Source organism: Ambystoma mexicanum, chromosome 3p, assembly GCF_040938575.1.
Source record: "Ambystoma mexicanum isolate Mex_15411 chromosome 3p, UKY_AmexF1_1, whole genome shotgun sequence".
Lineage (NCBI taxonomy): Eukaryota > Metazoa > Chordata > Amphibia > Caudata > Ambystomatidae > Ambystoma > Ambystoma mexicanum.
This window is the reverse complement of record NC_090925.1, coordinates 394,493,387-394,510,374: the sequence shown is the minus strand read 5'-3', so window position 1 is coordinate 394,510,374 and position 16,988 is coordinate 394,493,387. Positions and strand designations below refer to the sequence as shown.

The 16,988-nt window shown below is 47.3% G+C and overlaps 1 protein-coding gene across 1 annotated transcript in view; it reads left to right on the top strand.

The window, feature by feature from the left end:
- VAPB (VAMP associated protein B and C) overlaps positions 1-15,744 on the top strand; it is a 478,035-nt gene extending 462,291 nt beyond the window's left edge. The window contains exon 6 of the mRNA XM_069651069.1: positions 14,515-15,744. Within this exon, the coding sequence (XP_069507170.1) occupies positions 14,515-14,673 (159 nt within the window). The 3' untranslated portion in view covers positions 14,674-15,744. The remainder of the gene's footprint in view (positions 1-14,514) is intronic.
- The last annotated feature ends 1,244 nt before the right edge of the window (positions 15,745-16,988 follow it).

Genomic DNA, 16,988 nt, shown 5'->3' with positions numbered 1-16,988 from the left:
TTGTACAGGCCTATATTAAGAGTTGGGTCCCTAATACCAAGAGACGTTTTATGAAATCGCAATCAGTTGGTCTTTAGAAAAACTTTGCTAACAGGAAGCACAGATATTGAGCCGGAGGAAATGTCTGTTCAAAAATTGAACAGAACACCATTGCAATCATTCAAAAGGTGAACAAAAGGGTTCTAGAAGTTCAAAATTAGTTATAGACAAGATTGTGGAGAAACAAGCATACATTTAATAATTTAAAGAAACAAAGCACAAGAAGAATGGATTACTTCAAGCCAAAAAACTTTCTCTGTTTAGAAACCAAACCCTGTTCATATCGCAAGTTTGTAGAAAAATGGTAATCAAGTCACCAACAGAATTCACGTTCATGTCGAACACAAATGAGTTACATAGTTAAAGCGTTCATAGTTCAATAGAGAAAAAATGCAACAATCATTGAGGGTGATAAACGCACATAATCCTACACGTTTTGGGACGTTCAAGCCCCATCGTTTATGTACCCTAATTTTCTCTGAAAATAACAAAAAATAGTAATATAATGTTGGAGCTAACTTCCAATTAACTTGTGAGAAGAAAATGTTTTGATCTTTTTGAAAAAAACAATGCATAAACTGCCCAAACGTTAATAAATACACCTTAACAAGAAAGGCACTATATCATATGGGAAGGGATCCCCCAAGAAATCCAGTCAGCACATTGAGTTTATTTATTACATTTGTTACACGCCCAGACCCTGGGGTATCACAGCGTGGTTACAGACAAATTTGTAATTATTCATACATTTTAGGAAAAGGAGGTTAAATGTTAGACTGTGAGGAGAGAGTTACAACAGATAAATAGTAGACAGTAGGCATAGATTACAAACAGTAGATCATACAAATTGAGGGACCCAAGTACAGTTTTGGACATGTATGGGTTGCTCTAGTACCTGTTCAGGAACTACTAGTACTGATTGAGCAGCCAGGCTTTCAATTGCTTTTTGAAACCTAGGAAGGAAGTCTTGTTGATTGGGAGGGTGTTCCAGTGTTTGGGAGCTAGAACGTGGAAGCTACCACCCCCTGTTCTGGACTTGTTGTAGCAGGGTGTCACTAGATTATGGTTGTCATTGGACCTAAGAGTTCTGAGGTTTTCTTTTTTCTGGATGGCGTTAAGATAGATTGGGGCTTTGTTGGCGACACATTTGGGTTATGCATAGTGTTTTAAAGATGATTCTGGCTTTGATAGGGAGCCAGTGTGCATCCTTCCTGCTCTTAGAGATATGGTCATGCTTTTTAATCTGAGTGCAGCCCTTAAGACTTTATTTTGCAGGAGTTGCAGTTTGCTGAGGTTCGTATTGGAGGTTCCTAATTGCAGTGCATTACAATAATCCAACTTGGATAGTATCAAAGCTTTGGCCAGAGTAAGGCAGTTTGTCGGTGACAAAAATTGTCAACCTAGAGCGATCAATTTGGAGGTGTAGGCCGTGGATGAGGAGAGTGTGTTGATGTGTTTGGTCATAGTGAGGTTGGCATCGAAGTATATGCCTAGTGTTTTCACTTGCTTGAGAACTGGTGAATTGGTGTGCCGTCAATGTTAATGGATGAGTAGTCTGAGTGCAGGGCCGCTATTTTGATGGATGGTCCCACAATGAGAACCTCTGTCTTCTCATCACTAAGGCAGAGGCTGTTCAATGCCATCCAATTTTGGATGATGGAGTATATTGTGTTGATGGTGATAGTGCCCTGTTCGTAGTTCCCTGTAATAGGTATGAGGATTTGGCTGTCATCTGCAAAGTTGGTGTAGATGACACCCATATCATCTAGAGCAGAGAAGAGGAGTTTAGTGTTTGCATTGTAGAGGGTGGGGAAGAGGCATGATCCCAGAGGTACTCCGATAGGCACTGGTATAGGATCTGTCGCTTCTTTCCCTATTGCCACTCTGGATGTTCATTCGGCAAGAAAGGATTTCACCCACAAGCTGGCGTTTGTTGAGAAATTGAAGTCATTGGCTAGTGAAGTGCACAGTTTGTCGTGATCCACAAAATCAAATGCTGTGGATAGCTCTAGCAGCAGTACAGTTTTCCAGAGTTGTCTAATATTGTCCATGTGATTTTTAGGGTCCAAGAGTGCTGTTTCTGCACTGTGGTTGGGCCTGAAAACAGATTGCCTTGTACCTAGGAGCTGTTCTGTTCAAGATGTGCTTGGATTTGTGTATATGCTATTTTGTCTATGATTTTGAGTGGGAAAGGGACCCTTGTTGTTGGCCGATAATGTGTGGGTACTGAGGGGTCCAGGGTAGGCTTTTTTAGAAGTGGGGTGACCCAGACTTCTTTGTTTGCTGGTACTATGTTTGTATTGAACAAGGAGTTAACATAGTTGGTGATGGTGGGGGTTAGGGTGGAGGTGCATGCTTTGACTAATTTAGCTGGGACGCTATCTCCCTTGCAGTTTGATGATTTTAGTTTGGAAATGGTATCGAGGACCAATTCTTGGGTAACTGGTGAGAAGTGAAATGGGGGGTTTCACAATACCGGTGGAGGCGGTGTTGGTGATGGATATATTTTTGTCGGCTAGTAGTAGTTTTTTTGGGGGAAATTTTATTCTGAAGCATGGCAATTTTTGTGGCGAGTGCGTCTTGAATGGTGGTACACCATTATTTACTAGAATTGTTGTGTGTTGTGATGGGGATAGGGTTCTCTAGCTCTCTAAGAATAGCAAATAATTCTTTAGAATCAGATGATGCGTTATTGATGTGTGTTCTATGCGTTATCCTTATGGGAGATATGGCTGATTTATAGGTTTTGTTTGCGTCTTTGTAGGCTTTGGCAGAGTCAGAGGAAGGGTTTTTGAGATGGGCGTGTTCAAGGGAGCGTTTAATTCTCCAGCATGGGGTTCTGGCATGGATTCACATGCTCATGAATATTCCCCGTCGTCAGGCTGGGAATCCTTGGTAAAGAAAAATCAGTATCAGTATCAGTTTCGTTTCTGATCAGTCTTTCGTAGTAGTAACCAATCACTGATCTCTGCGTCATACTGACCACAGCCAATGACTGCCATCTCCCTAAGCCCCGCCTCTGGCAGCCATCTTCAGATTTTTACCGCACGTTCAAGTGTTGGGAGTCCTCGTGCTTAGCTCTCGAGCTTTTGCTGCGTGTTTCACGCTTTTTCAGGTGAATTTTCACATTTTTTCGGTTAATCGAACCTCAAGCTCCACCGTTTCTACTCCGGTTAAAGGGTACCCGTTGCAGGATTTTTCTACGCCCCTCAAGGGTGAAGATTTCGTCGAATCAACCTCTTGGAGGATTCCAGAAGATTTGCGGCCTACTTCGAGATGGCCCAGGACGTGAGTTTGTCACCCGGACCCAAGCTGTTTCGCAGCTGCCCTGGATGCGGGCTGCAGAATGTGTTTAAGGAGGACGAACATTCGCGATGCCTCTGTCTTCATGGGGACAAGACTCGTGTAGAGAAGGACTGCCAGTTCTGCAAGAACTTGTCGGAGCGGACCATGAGGGACCGTCGATCCCGTCTCGCCAGCTGGTCGGAGAAGGGCTCAACGGGTGAGAAGAAAAAAGGGTCCGAGCGGGCTTCTAAGTCCTGTGCGGGCGCCCCGGCGACGGGGGCCCAACACCAGGCCAAGCTCCGCGAGTCCGCTGGCTCCGGGAGCGCCGAAAGGTCGGACTCTTCAGTCGCCAGGCAGGGCGCACCTTCCCCGGCACCGTCAACCACCAGCCAGCGCTCCGGTTCGGGGAAGAGGAAGTCCGAGACCCCGGGTAAGCTTCGGGAGAAGCCCCGTCCGGGCTCGGGAGAGGGGGAGCGAGGCGTCGCCCCTCCCCTTAAGGAGAAGGCCCAGGACGCACCTAAGGTGGTGAAGGCCCCTACCCAGCAGGCAAAGGCCTCTATCGTGGCGATCGCGGCGACTCTGGCCAAGCCGGTAGAGATCCCGCCAGCGGAGACTGCCTCCGGGACTAGAGTTTCCCTGCCGCCAAGGAGGGAATCCTCCTTTCAGCCCATCGTCATGGCCACCATGATGGAAGAAGCGAGGGGGGGCACGGTAGCCTCCTCGAGCTCGGAGCCAGCCTCGGAGGGGGAACTGACTGAGGCCGTGAGGAATCTCGAAGTCCAATTCGAGAAGGTTCGATCCCGCAAGGAAGATCCTCGGGAGATGACAATGGCGAGGAAGAGCAGCCTTCCCTTCCGGCGCAGCCGGAACCTAGGCCTCAGGATAGCTCAGCGGCCATTTTGTTTGCGATCCAGTCCTTATGCTCTGAGATAAGGACGAGATTACCACGGCCCAGGCTGGAGGACCCGCAACCTGGCCTGTCGGGAAGTCCTCGGAACAAACAACGGAGGACCCAACCCTCTCCTCCACTCGCCCCCGTAAGGCCTGCAGTTCCCTCCTCATCCTCCCACGAGTCGGGAGATGACGGTGCGGTGGGCTCGACGACGGGTTCTGAGGGCGACGACGGAATGGGTCTCCCGTCTCCCGTCGCACGGGCCTCTCCGCCCGAGGAGATTGGCTCATTCCACGCCATGATCGCCAGGGCGTCCGCATTGTTCCAGCTCTGCCCAGAGGAGCAGAAAAAGGAAGGTTTCCTCTATCAGCGCCGGGAGGCCAAGAGGAAGACTGTCATCGCAGTGCCTCTAATCGATGACATCTGGGAGGAGGGCCTGTCGGTACTCAAGAACCCATCTACGGCACCAGCCAAACGGGACCGGTACGAGAAGAAGTACCGGGTCCCCGAGACCGCTCCCCTGTGCCTCATGGCCCAGCCAACGCCAGACTCAGTCGTCTCGGCGGTGGCGAAGAAGAAAGCGGCGGGGTCAGGAGCCTCAACGTCGAATTCCCCTCCGGACGGCGAGGGAAGGAAGTTGGACGCCATGGGGCGACGGGTCATTTCGTCGGCGGCGATGACGATCAAAGCGGCCAATGCCCTGGTGATCGTGGTCCGTTACGACAGGGAGCTCTGGTTTAAGCTGGCCCCCATATTGGACTTCCTACCGGACGACAAGAGGTCCGAGGCCCTGGAAATACTTCAAGAAGGCGAGGTGGTGTCGGACCATGCCATAACGGTGGCAACCGATCTTGCCGATACCGGGTTCCGCAAGCTGGGCAACAGTTTGCCTACGACAACGGGGTTGGCTCCGGGCGACCGACTTTTGCCAGGATGACCAGACCAGGGTGTTGGACATGCCGTTCGACGGCAGCAACTTGTTCGGGAAGGCGGTGGACGAATCCCTCCAAGCCATAAAGACGGAGACGGCCCGCGCCCTAGGAGCCCTTCAGCAACGACGGCCCTTTCGGAGCTCCGGAGGCAGACAAGGGGCCTCCAAGGGATCCAGTGGTGGCTCGTCCTACCGCCAGGCGGCACACTCCTCGTCTCAGGAGGCCTACAGGGGTCGCGGTAAGCAGGGAGCGCCTCGCCGCTGTCGGCAAGGTGGCCAGGGCGGCAAGGCCACCACCTCCGAGCAGGACTGAACCGGCCGTGGCCTCGGGCCCCCACCGAAGCACCCCGGTGGGAGGCCGGCTGACGAATTTCGTCGGCGTGTGGAAGTCCATCTCCACCGACCGTTGGGTGCTGGATACCCTGGCAAGAGGACACTCTATCGAATTCCTGAAGAAGTGCCCTCACGTTCCACCTGTGGCCAGGAAGGAAAATCCCGTCCCGCAACTGCTGTTGGAAGTACGGGCGATGCTCAGGAAAGGCGCCATCGAGCTCGTCCCGAAGAGGCTCCGGGGTGTACTCAAGGTACTTCCTCGTCAGGAAGAAGACAGGCGGCTGGCGCCCCATCCTGGACCTTCGTCGTTTGAACAAATACATCAGGTCACAAAAGTTCAGGATGGTCACCCTCCAGCACGTGCTGGGACAGCTGGAGGAAGGCGACTTTCTGTCGTCGTTGGACCTGGAGGATGCATACTTCCACGTTCCCATCCTCAAAAGTCACCGAAAGTTCCTCAGGGTCGTCGTCCAGGGACGCCACTACCAATTCAGAGCACTGCCGTTCGGATTGAAGTCGGCCCCAGGGTCTTTACCAAGTGCCTAGCACCTGTGGCGGCACGGCTGCGCCTGCAGGGGATTCACGTCTACCCCTACATAGACGACTGGCTCATCTGCTCAAGGACGAGGGAACTCGCCGTCTAACACACTGCGAGGACCGTCCAGCTACTCACAGACCTGGGATTCGCAATAAATTACCCAAAGTCCCACCTGGTGCTGTCGCAGGTGGCCCTGTTTCTGGGAGCGAAGCTCGATAGTGAGGCGCCTGGCGGCACCGTCGGAAGAACGGACGAAGACCATTCTGGGCAAAGTGCAGCGCCTGCTAGCCACGGACGTGGCCAGGGTGAGGTCCATCAAGTCCCTCCTGGGGATGATGTCCTCTTGCATCTACCTGGTGCGCCTCTGCAGACTACGGATGCGCCCTCTTCAAGAATTTCTCGACGCTCATTGGATGCAGGCGACGGGCACCTTCGAAGACAGGGTCCCCCTCAACGAGGTGTTCCGGCGGGCGATTCAGTGGTGGGGCGTTTGAGCGCACCTCACGGCGGGCAAGGACTTTCAGACGCCAGCGTACCAGGAGACGGTGACGACGGACGCTTCCCTGGAAGGTTGGGGCGCCCACACCGGAGATCTCCACGCAAGAGGCCTCTGGCTCCCGGAGGAGAAGCTCTTGCACATCAACATTCTGGAACTCCGAGCTGTGTTCTGGGCTCTCAAATCGTTCCTCCCGTCGCTCAAGGGCAAGGTGGTGCGGATCTTCACGGACAACACCACGACAATGTTTTACATACGGAAGCAGGGAGGTACCAGATCCCCAGCCCTATCCAAGGAGGCACAGGATCTGTGGCACTGGGCGGTCGCCCAGGGGATGTTCCTGGTTCCCTTTCTCCTGGCAGGAGAAAGAAACGCCATCGCCGACTAGCTCAGCAGGGAGCTGCGCGCGTGTCACGAGTGGGAGCTGCGCCAGGATCAGGTGGATCAACTCTTCCGACGATGGGGCAAACCCCAAATCGACCTGTTCGCAACAGCGACAAACTCGAAGTGCCAGAGGTTTGCCAGCAGGTTTCCCCAGCCGAGAAGCATGGGCGATGCGTTCTCATTCCCCTGGGACGGCCTATACCTGTATGCATTCCCTCCGTTGCCGTTGCTGCTTCGACTCATCAACCAGCTCAAGAGGTCCCGGTGCAGGATGATCCTCGTCGCACCGGCGTGGCCGAGGCAGATCTGGTTCCCGGACCTTCTAGACTTGTCAACGTCCCCATCCATCAAGCTGTCGGCGGACCCGGCGTCGCTGAACCTGCAGGCTTGGCTCCTGCAGCGCTAGAGTTTGGAGGGTACGATATACCGGCCGACTGCAGAGAGGTTCTTGCAAAGGCCAGGGCGTCCTCGACTCTCAAATGCTACGGTCACAAGTGGAAGAGGTTCTCTATCTGGTGCCGAGCACAGAAGATCAACCCCCTACGGATTACGGCCCCTCAAGTGCTGCCGTACCTGCTATCGCTGGCGAAGGCTGGGCTAGCCCATGCCTCCATTAAGAGTCATCTGGCGGCGATCTCCAGATATACCAGAACCACAGGACGGACGTCCCTGTGGTCCCATCGATTGGTGAAAGAGTTTATGAAAGGACTGTTCCGGTCGTTCCCGCCGGTGAAGGCCCCGGCCCCGGCTTCGGAACTTAACGTGGTGCTGACTAGGCTCATGGGCCCCCATTCGAGCCGATGCACTCCGCACCGATGAAGTTTGTGTCGTGGAAGACTGCATTCCTGGTGGCCATTACCTCCGCACAACGAGTGGGAGAGACCCAGGCCCTATCCTGCAAAGCACCGTACTTGACTTTCCATGCCTCGAGGGTGGTGCTTAGGACGCACCCCTCCTTTTATGCCCAAGGTGCCGTCGGACTTCCATCTTAACGAGCCCCTGGTGTTACCTGTTTTCTTCCCGTCTCCTTCGTCGCCGGCCGAGAGGACTTTGCACTCGCTGGATGTGGCTAGAGCGCTGAAGTTCTACGTGGACCGCACGAAGAGTTTTCGGAGGACATCACAGCTCTTTGTGAACTTTGGACCTGTGAATCAAGGGAAGGCTCTCTCGAAGTCTTCTATTTCCAGATGGCTCTCCGGCTGCATCATGCACTGCCACCGGTTGGCTAACCGACCGCTGCCAGGCCGTCCGAGAGCCCATTCGACCAGAGCGATCGCTGCTACTATGGCGTTCCTGTCTGGTGTGCCCCTGCTGGACATCTGCAGGGCTGCTACGTGGAGGTCGACGCACACCTTCACGAGATTCTACTGCGTTGATCGGGATTCCAGGGAGGAGTCCATTGTCGGCCAAGCAGTGCTGCGCAACCTGTTCGCTTAAGGTGAGCCTGGTGAGGAGGTAAGAGATGCTTAGTGTTGAGTTGTTGTATTGCTTAATGTTGAGCCTTTGCCACCTCCCGTGGTTGTGCATGTGTGTACTGCTATGTATTCTTATATTCATGAGCATGTGAATCCATGCCAGACCCCATGCTGGAGAAGGAACAAGTTACTTACCTGTAACTGTTGTTCTCCAGCATGGGTCTGGCATGGATTCACATGCAAACCCTCCCGCCTACCCCTCTGCGGCTCTTCACTTGGTCATACTGCCACTTCACGTGCTACCAAATCTGAAGATGGCTGCCAGAGGCGGGGCTTAGGTAGAGGGCAGTCATTGGCTGTGGTCAGTATGACGCAGAGATCAGTGATTGGTTACTACTACAAAAGACAGATCAGAAACGAAACTGATACTGATTTTTCTTTACCGAGGATTCCCAGCCTGACGACGGAATATTCATGAGCATGTGAATCCATGCCAGACCCATGCTGGAGAACAACAGTTACAGGTAAGTAACTTGTTCCTTCTTCTTAGTGTCACTAGTTCTTCATTAAACCAGAAATGTCTATCATTTTGTTGGGTTTTGGTTGAGAGGGCTGCTATTTCTTCGATCGTAATGGATACGCAGCTATGGTAAAAATCGGCAACGATGCTCGGGTCATTACTGGTAACTTGGTTGGTTTCTGGCTTCGTAGGTGTCCATTGTTTTGGTTTTGGGTGGACAGGGTTCATCATTCGTAAGCGTGAATTCTATGTAGAAGTGGTCAGTCCAATCAGTAGGCGTCATTGAGTCTATGGTTAAGTTCGTGTTGAGTGATACTATCCAGTCCAGGATTCTACCCTTAACGTTTGTGGGGGCATTGACCAATTGAGTGAAGTTCATATCCTTGTGTGCTGTGTATAGGAGGGCTGCTTTTTGATCCTGGTCCTCATTGAATCCTAGATTCAGGTCTCCCAGGATAATACATTTTGTTAGGTTTGATAAAGGGCGTTAGAAGGAGTGGAATATATGTTTTGGGATGGCTGTTAAGGCTCTGTGATCTATATATCACTACAAAGTTAATTGTGGTTTTCCCATTCATGGTAAGTTTGGCTAACAGAATATCATAGCCTAAGATGTCTTCAGTGGGACATGATCTGAGTTGTAAGGTGCTCCTAGCGATTATGGCTACACCTCCTCCTGAGGTGTGAGTTCTATCAGTTCTAAAGAGGTTGTAGTTGGGCTGCATGGCTAACGCTAGTAATGGTTCTGAAGCTTGGTGGAGCCAGGATTCTGTGATTATCAATACGTCAAGATTCTGTTGGGTGTTTAGGTCATGAATTTCAATGGCGTGGGCCCATAGTGACCGGTCGTTGATGAGGGCACATTTTAGGATGGTGGGTGGTTTGGATTCAGCTATGGTAAGTCTTATGCAAATTAGTTTGAGGGTCATTGGGGGGGGGGGGGGGGGGGATTGGTTCTGCTGGTGGTTACGTTTGTGGGTTGCTTGTTATTTGTTTTGCCGGGTGTTATTAGGCTTGGTTGGTATAGATGTTCTGGCAGTGGGGGATGTGATGTGTGAGGAGTGTGTTGGTAATAAATCTGAGGCGAAGCCTTCTGTTGCTGCCAACGCTAGGGTTGGTTTTGATGTCTAGTGTAGATTTAGGAGTGAGTGATCGGTTACAGTATGGGTGAAAGCAGGTTCACTAGTGGTGTAGCTAGGATTATAGGAATAGTTCAGGCTGGTTGGGAAAGGTGATGTAGAGGAGAGAAAGGGTGTGGGACAGGGAATGGGATGGTGTCTAGGGCATGCCAGTCTCGCATGACCGTTTTTAAAAGCCACTAGATTGCCCAAACAATGGGTACTATTTGGGGCAATGCAGTAGGAGAACATGGTGATAAGAATCCACCTTATCCAATTTAACATAACTACGTTTAGAGTAGAGTGGGCCTGGGTAGGGATATATAAGTGATATCGTTTGGCAAGCATACAATTTGGACAATCTTCCAATAATGCGGTAGGATAGCTTGGGGCTGAATATGCAGTTAGCTCTGGCTGAGGCTGTTAGGGTAGTGGCACAGTAGGCTGAAACACTGCTTTAGATAGGGATATAGCGCTGTGGGCATTAAAGTAATGGGAGCACAAGATGAAATTGGCTGGTGCAGCCCTCTGTATGGTGCAGAGTGTTTTGGGTACATGTTAGGCTAAGGCAGATTATTGCTGTGTCGATCGCACAGTGGTCTGATGCAGTATAATCGGTGTGATACAGAAGAGTCATAAGCTAATGCAGGGAGCGAACGTTGGCACAGCAACATAAGAAGCTGATATCCCATGTTACCGATCGGTGGCATAGCTCAGGGGAGGCCCTGATTACATATTGTCAGGCTTTGCTTGATGCGGAGAGGTGGATAGCTGCTAAGAATTGGGGTGTTGGAAGGTGGAATCAGGCATGAACTGCACACTGTTGGGGCGAGGACGCAGGTTAGGTAGCGAGGGGTCACTGCGCGATATTCCCTACAGTGAATACTCGTTGTTGAGCCGGATTTTGCCTCACATGGCCTTAGCTTTGTCCCGACGCAGACAGGCCCTTTATCCCGCCCTTTGGCTGCCGCCTATCGGTGTGCTGAAGGGGCGGGTGAAGAACGAAGCAGCCAATCCAAGGCCACGGTAGCTGCTGGTCTAGATGCTGAGTTTCCACTGTCAGGAGCTGCTACCATTGGCCACGTTGGTCTCAATGGCGGCCAAGTGCGGTGCTGGTGATTCTGGGAGACATAAAAAACAGTATGAGATAACATCTATAAAATGCCACACCTCCGGTGTCTTTGGAAGGATCTAAATGTACCTAAAACCTAAAGAAACAGATTCAAAAGCAAGCTGCTATGTTGTACCTACCAAGATCCTAAAAGGAAACGCTAGAGAAAGGCACTGCAATACAGAGTACCTTATGCCCTAATGAGTTATATATAGAGAGACCAAAAGCGTTTAAAAATAAAACTTGAAAATGTAATACCTTGTACCAACCAACTGGTACTAAGCTGACCGGAAAGAGTACGGGGGAACTATTGGAGGGGGCGGGGGGGGGGACAGAAATGCAGGTACTGTAAATATTAGTCTGTAGTCCCAAAGGAAATTAAAAAAAGAAAAGCAATCTGCCAAGAAGTGAAGAATCTCTGCTTACTAACACTATCCCAAAGAGTCCCACTGTGGTGCACGTATGTCTTGGTGCAGAACGCCGGGTTCACCAGCAACATTGTATGTAGTTAGCATCCCCGGAAGTCATATATACTTCAGCCTTGAAAGGTCAATAGATCCTAGCGCAATAGCGCAAGCATGCTAAAGTGGAGTTATAGACAAGGAGATCCATACTAAGTAGGCAATTCTAAGACCAGGAGCATAAAGAAACACAAACTAAAAAACTATAAATAAACCGAATAAACGCATGAAAAGCAAACAAAAAATGGATAAAGACAATATCCAACCTAAACTTTAAAAATCAACACTAAGGTGTAGGACGCCATCACGGTGGGAGATGCTGGGTGCACGTCTCACCAAGGAAGCCAGGCAGTCTGGCATTAGCCACACCGGTGGCACGCCCAAACGTTACAGATATTAAAAGTTACATTTATGGCAATTTACAAGGTTACCCCTATGGAGAATAAATACTAAATAAAAAAATACACAAAATCAATTACTAATCTGACTGAAGACATATTAAGTGATGCCTATAGAAAATCAAAATGAAAGAATAGAGAAACTAGTAGAAAAATGGTGACCAACATTCTAAGAGGAATAGAATGAACCAAGAAAAATCAAAACAAATCCTGACCCTGTTATAAAATGGTGCCAAAAGAAAGCCATCCTGTGATCTAGAACAAGGTAGATAAAACAAAAGAACATTGGGCAGAGACCAGCGTAACAAAAAATGTCAAAAATCACAAAGAACCAAAATCTTTAGATAAGAGTTAAAAACAAACTCCAGAGTCATGCCTTTCGGATGAAGGGACGAAAGTCTTGCCAGTCCACCATGTTTCACACTGGCGTACTAGTCTTTCAAGGTCGCCACCCCTCTTGGAGCACTGGACTTGTTCCAAGATGACTACTTGCAATTGGGCCACCAAATGCTTCTGTTCCTTAAAATGCTTTGCAACTGGCGAGTGAGAGTTTTGAGTCTGAATCTGGGACTTGTGCTCATTCCATCTTTGCTTAGCTTTCCATGTCGCACGGCCAATGTAAAAGAGGCCACATGGGCATTTCAGTCCATACACTAAATTTGTTGTCACAGGTACATGCAGATTTAAGTTTAATCTTTTTACGAGAGAAGGGATGATTAATGGATGAACCATTGTTGTGACAATGTTGACGTGAATAACAAGGAAAAATACCCAGTTAGATATCAACTTTTTAGTAGCCTCACATTCTGCATGAACCAATGATTTTCTCAGAGGTTTAATTCTTCTAGCTAAAGATAGGCTTATTGTGGAACAGATTAGCAGTGATATCGTGTTGCAGAATATTCCAATCTTTTGGCAAATCTGCTTCACCGTATTGCTTTGTCGTGAAAAAGTCTTGGTTTTCACCAGGTCAGATGATTTGCGTGAGGGTCTCCTGGAGTAATGTCTTGTGTCAACATGGATGCTTTTGCCTCTAATAATACGGTCATATTTTCTTGCTCTAAAGTGCTCCAACATCAAATTACATAGTCCTATTCTATCGGATTAAATCGGATCCGGCGAAGTCTTGCTAGTTGGCTAAGAGGTGGTAACCCTTTCATGGTGCTTGAGGGATGAAAACTTTTCACATGTAGGAACAATCAGTTGGTTTTGTGAAAAGCGATCTAGTGAATTTTCCCTCAATGTATTGCACATGTGTATCAAGAAAATGCAGAGTTCTGGTCTGTGCAGAAAGTAAATTTGTTGTGGTCATATAAGGTATTCGAGTCTTCTAAAAAAATAAGCTAGTTTGGCATGGGTACCTTGCGAGATGCCAAAATATTGATATCTTTAGAAGACCAAATGTGATTGTGCTCGCTCAGATGATGTGTTGTTCAAAGTAGTGCATGAAGACATTAGCATAACTAGAGGCCATGCTTGCACTCATCGTTACCCAGTTGTTTGAAGAAAGAAGTCATTCTTAAAACTAAAGAAAATTGTTGTTCAATGCAAGTTATCAATAGTGCGAGTACAAAGGTCTTATCTGCTCCCATGTTGTCATGTTGGAGAAGAAACCACTCCATGGCACGCAAGCCTTCATCATGCAGCATTGACGTGTATATTCACATTGCATGTAAATATCAAGAAGTTGGTGTCTGTCAATATTAGCGAGTTCAATTGTCTCAAAGATTCAGAGATTCAGACAGGGCGTTGCGAATGGTAGCACCCTGAACAGAGAAGCATTGTCACCTTGCAGACTTTATTTCACTTAAAATCTGCGTGAGTGGCCAGTGTTGGAAATGAAGAATATTAAATATAAGCATGCTTTTTCGAAAGTCCATTTGGGATGACAAATATTGAGGGTAGAGTAATCAAGGAATATAAAGACTGGTGTGGCTGTCTTAAATTTTATTGTAGTACCCACATATTTGGAGGCGTTTTAGCAAATATTTTGGAGCTTACACATAGATGGAGTTGGCATAATCTAGTGTAGAGCAACCAATGGCTCTGCCGGGTATGCATTTACTAGAGAGATGGGTGATTTGGTGGAACAGGCAAGCTGAGGGTTGGAGCTAATCAGAGTTCACTTGAAAATACATTAAAAGTGAAGGCTCACACACCATCCCACGAGTTTTAACTTTAGAAGCCAAAGGCAAAGGTTGAGTATGCCACAAAGTAGGATGCAGGTCTTGATTGGTTTTCTTTCCTTAAGGTCTAGTGTTTTCTCAATTGAAAACAATTAGCCATAATACTTTTGGAGGAGTTTAGAAAATGTGCATGCCCTTTTAATATTTCCAACGTGGCATGAAAATCTTTCAAGAAAAGTCTCCTATTATAAATGTTATGTCTGTATTGCCATGCTTTTCTGAGCTACTTGTGCTAGTCTTTTTACAGTGGTTGCAGAATGTTTTTGATGGATTTCCCCTTAATGAACACTTTCCAAAAGCAATATCCGCTAACCATTCTCCTATCCCTGTTCTTTGAACTATTGAAAGTCCAATAAGGAATGTTAGTCTGGTTATATAGCTTTATTCTTTTACTATACTTTTTGTAGGAAGATGAAGGACTACGGATGAGAAAGACACCTCAAACAAGCCACACCGTATCTACTTCATCAACTATGATCAAGGAGGAAGGACTGAACACACGGCTACTCGCTCTTGTGGTGTTGTTCTTTATTTTTGGTGTAATTATAGGAAAGGTCGCCTTGTAGAGGAAGCATGCAGAGGGTTGTAAATTGGATTAACGGATCTGCCATATCATGGGAATAAATTTATTCATAACAATGTTTAAAATAATAATGTATGACATCTCACAGGTCTTGCCTTTAAATTACCCCTGCACAAATATAACATAATCTTATAGGGAAAAGAAATTGTACAGTGTGTGATTTACAGAAGAATGTTCTTGATTAAATTACCAGGAAAATCATGATGAATACTGTAACGGCATATTGTAAATGTCATTTTAAACATTTTTAGACCTTGGTCCATGTTGCTGGATTTCCTCTTTTAAAAAAATAAATGTTAAGAATGTATTCCTCGCCTGCTGGTGCTGGCCCACTTCATAACGATTGAAGCAGGACATCCCTGGTGTGGCAATACCTTCTGGAAAAAAAATCCACATAATTCACCAAGCCACTCATGTTTAAAACGGTCAGTGTCTTCAATTTGGTGAGCAAGTATCCAATGTCTTGAACTACAGAAAGAAGGCGTATGACTCGAAGAGCTATTGTGTGTGGCAGTGTCTAACGTGCTAGTCAGTCATGTTAAGAAATTAGTGTTGACTGGCATCGCGCTCTGTGGTTGGGATTAAGGTCAGTGTTTCGTCCTAAAGGGACCGAGCGTCATTGCCATTGGTTGCATAGTCAAATTGAAACTGTTATCCAGAGATGTTTAATGCAGATTATCTTATTTAATGTGTTTCATCTCGTGTACCCTTTACTGTTCAGACAACAAATCGAATGGCAAGAAAAGTCACTTGTTCCGAAAACATGTTGGCGAGAACAAAAATATATGCTGCTGGAGAGTTACCAGATTTCTCTCCCACCCACCGTCCTCCCCCTCCCACCTGTTGTCTTGGGCACTACATAACTGTTAAAGCATCTTGGAGCATTTGGGAAAATAGCAGTCAGGATTTTTTTTTTTATGTAAATAAAATAACATTCTATCTGGGATAACAAACTTTCAGTAGGAAAATAGTTCTCTGCCGTAAAGACCAATCCTGTTTGATGATGTAACATCCTAAACAACATAAAAATACTAAATAAAGCTCCCCCAAATAACTGTGTTCTGCTATTCTCTTCACTGCGTACCAACATATTACATGTTTATAAAATGTAATTTTGACACTATTCATGCTGACATTATTGTATTTGTGTATATTTAAAAAAAAAATTAGATGGTCCCTAAAAGATTTTAGTGTTAAAAGGAGGCATGTTTCCAAATGTAGAGCTTTGTTGAAAATGTAAGTAAATTTCTATCTCCAAAGCCAAAAGGTAACGTGTCAAATGCTACTGGAACCATGTTTTGATGCCATTTCTGTTTTTAAGGTGGTTGTGCGGACCAAAGGTGCACACAGCCTGGTGGAAGCATTATTTCTTTATCAGGACATCACCGGCATCTTCAGGAGAAGAATTTGAAACATTGGTGGACAGCATGCCTGATGTGCTGCTGGGATTGTCTTTTATTATAAGTGGAAGTCTGCCAGCTGAATATCTGCGGGAGCCACTGACAGAGATTTTTAAAAACCAGCACTAAACCATCATTCTGGGCTGCGATTTACCAGACCTTTGGGGACCTAGACTCTCGGAGTATATGATCTTCCTGTTCCTCATCCCAATTGAATCCTCTGCTATACATTGGAACACAAGTTGCCTGTAGTGGTCAGTGAAACCCATGTAAGCTTTGAAATGGTACTGAGACTGAAATGTTTTGAGGCCTTTTAAACTGCTTGGGATGTGTAACATCACATGTTGAAGGTTTGTGCAAACAATTTTAAAAATGCTTACAATGTCTACCTTTTTTAAATATATATTTTATGCTGTTTAATAGTACAACATGTATTCTTGAAATAACCTTTCATGATCTTGCAATGCAAATCACTTCCCACGCTGAAAATATATGCTCTCTTAAAGCTTCAGAAACACCCTGGAATCAGAGGTGGGCATTTGTCTGAAGATGAAAAACCAAAGGTAGAGCGTAGGTCTTTTTGTCTGCATTAATCTTGTTGTCTAATTTAAGTTATGTTCTTGCAGAGAATTTATCTGAGAAATCGAAAGGCCCTTTTTGGATCCAAACCTTGGCAAAGTTAAGACAATAGGAGTTCAACTGCAACCAAGATGTGTTCTGGTGTTTGGTACAGCTTCATCCACTGGAGCTGTGGGGATTAGGTGGTGGTATGGGAGTCTGCAGAATCTCGACACAAATCACCCATGAAAACTTAATTATGAGAGTCAATGTTCAGACGATTTGAACAACGCTTTGTTATGAGACAGAGCCCCCATCAGCAGTCGCCACCAAAAGTCAA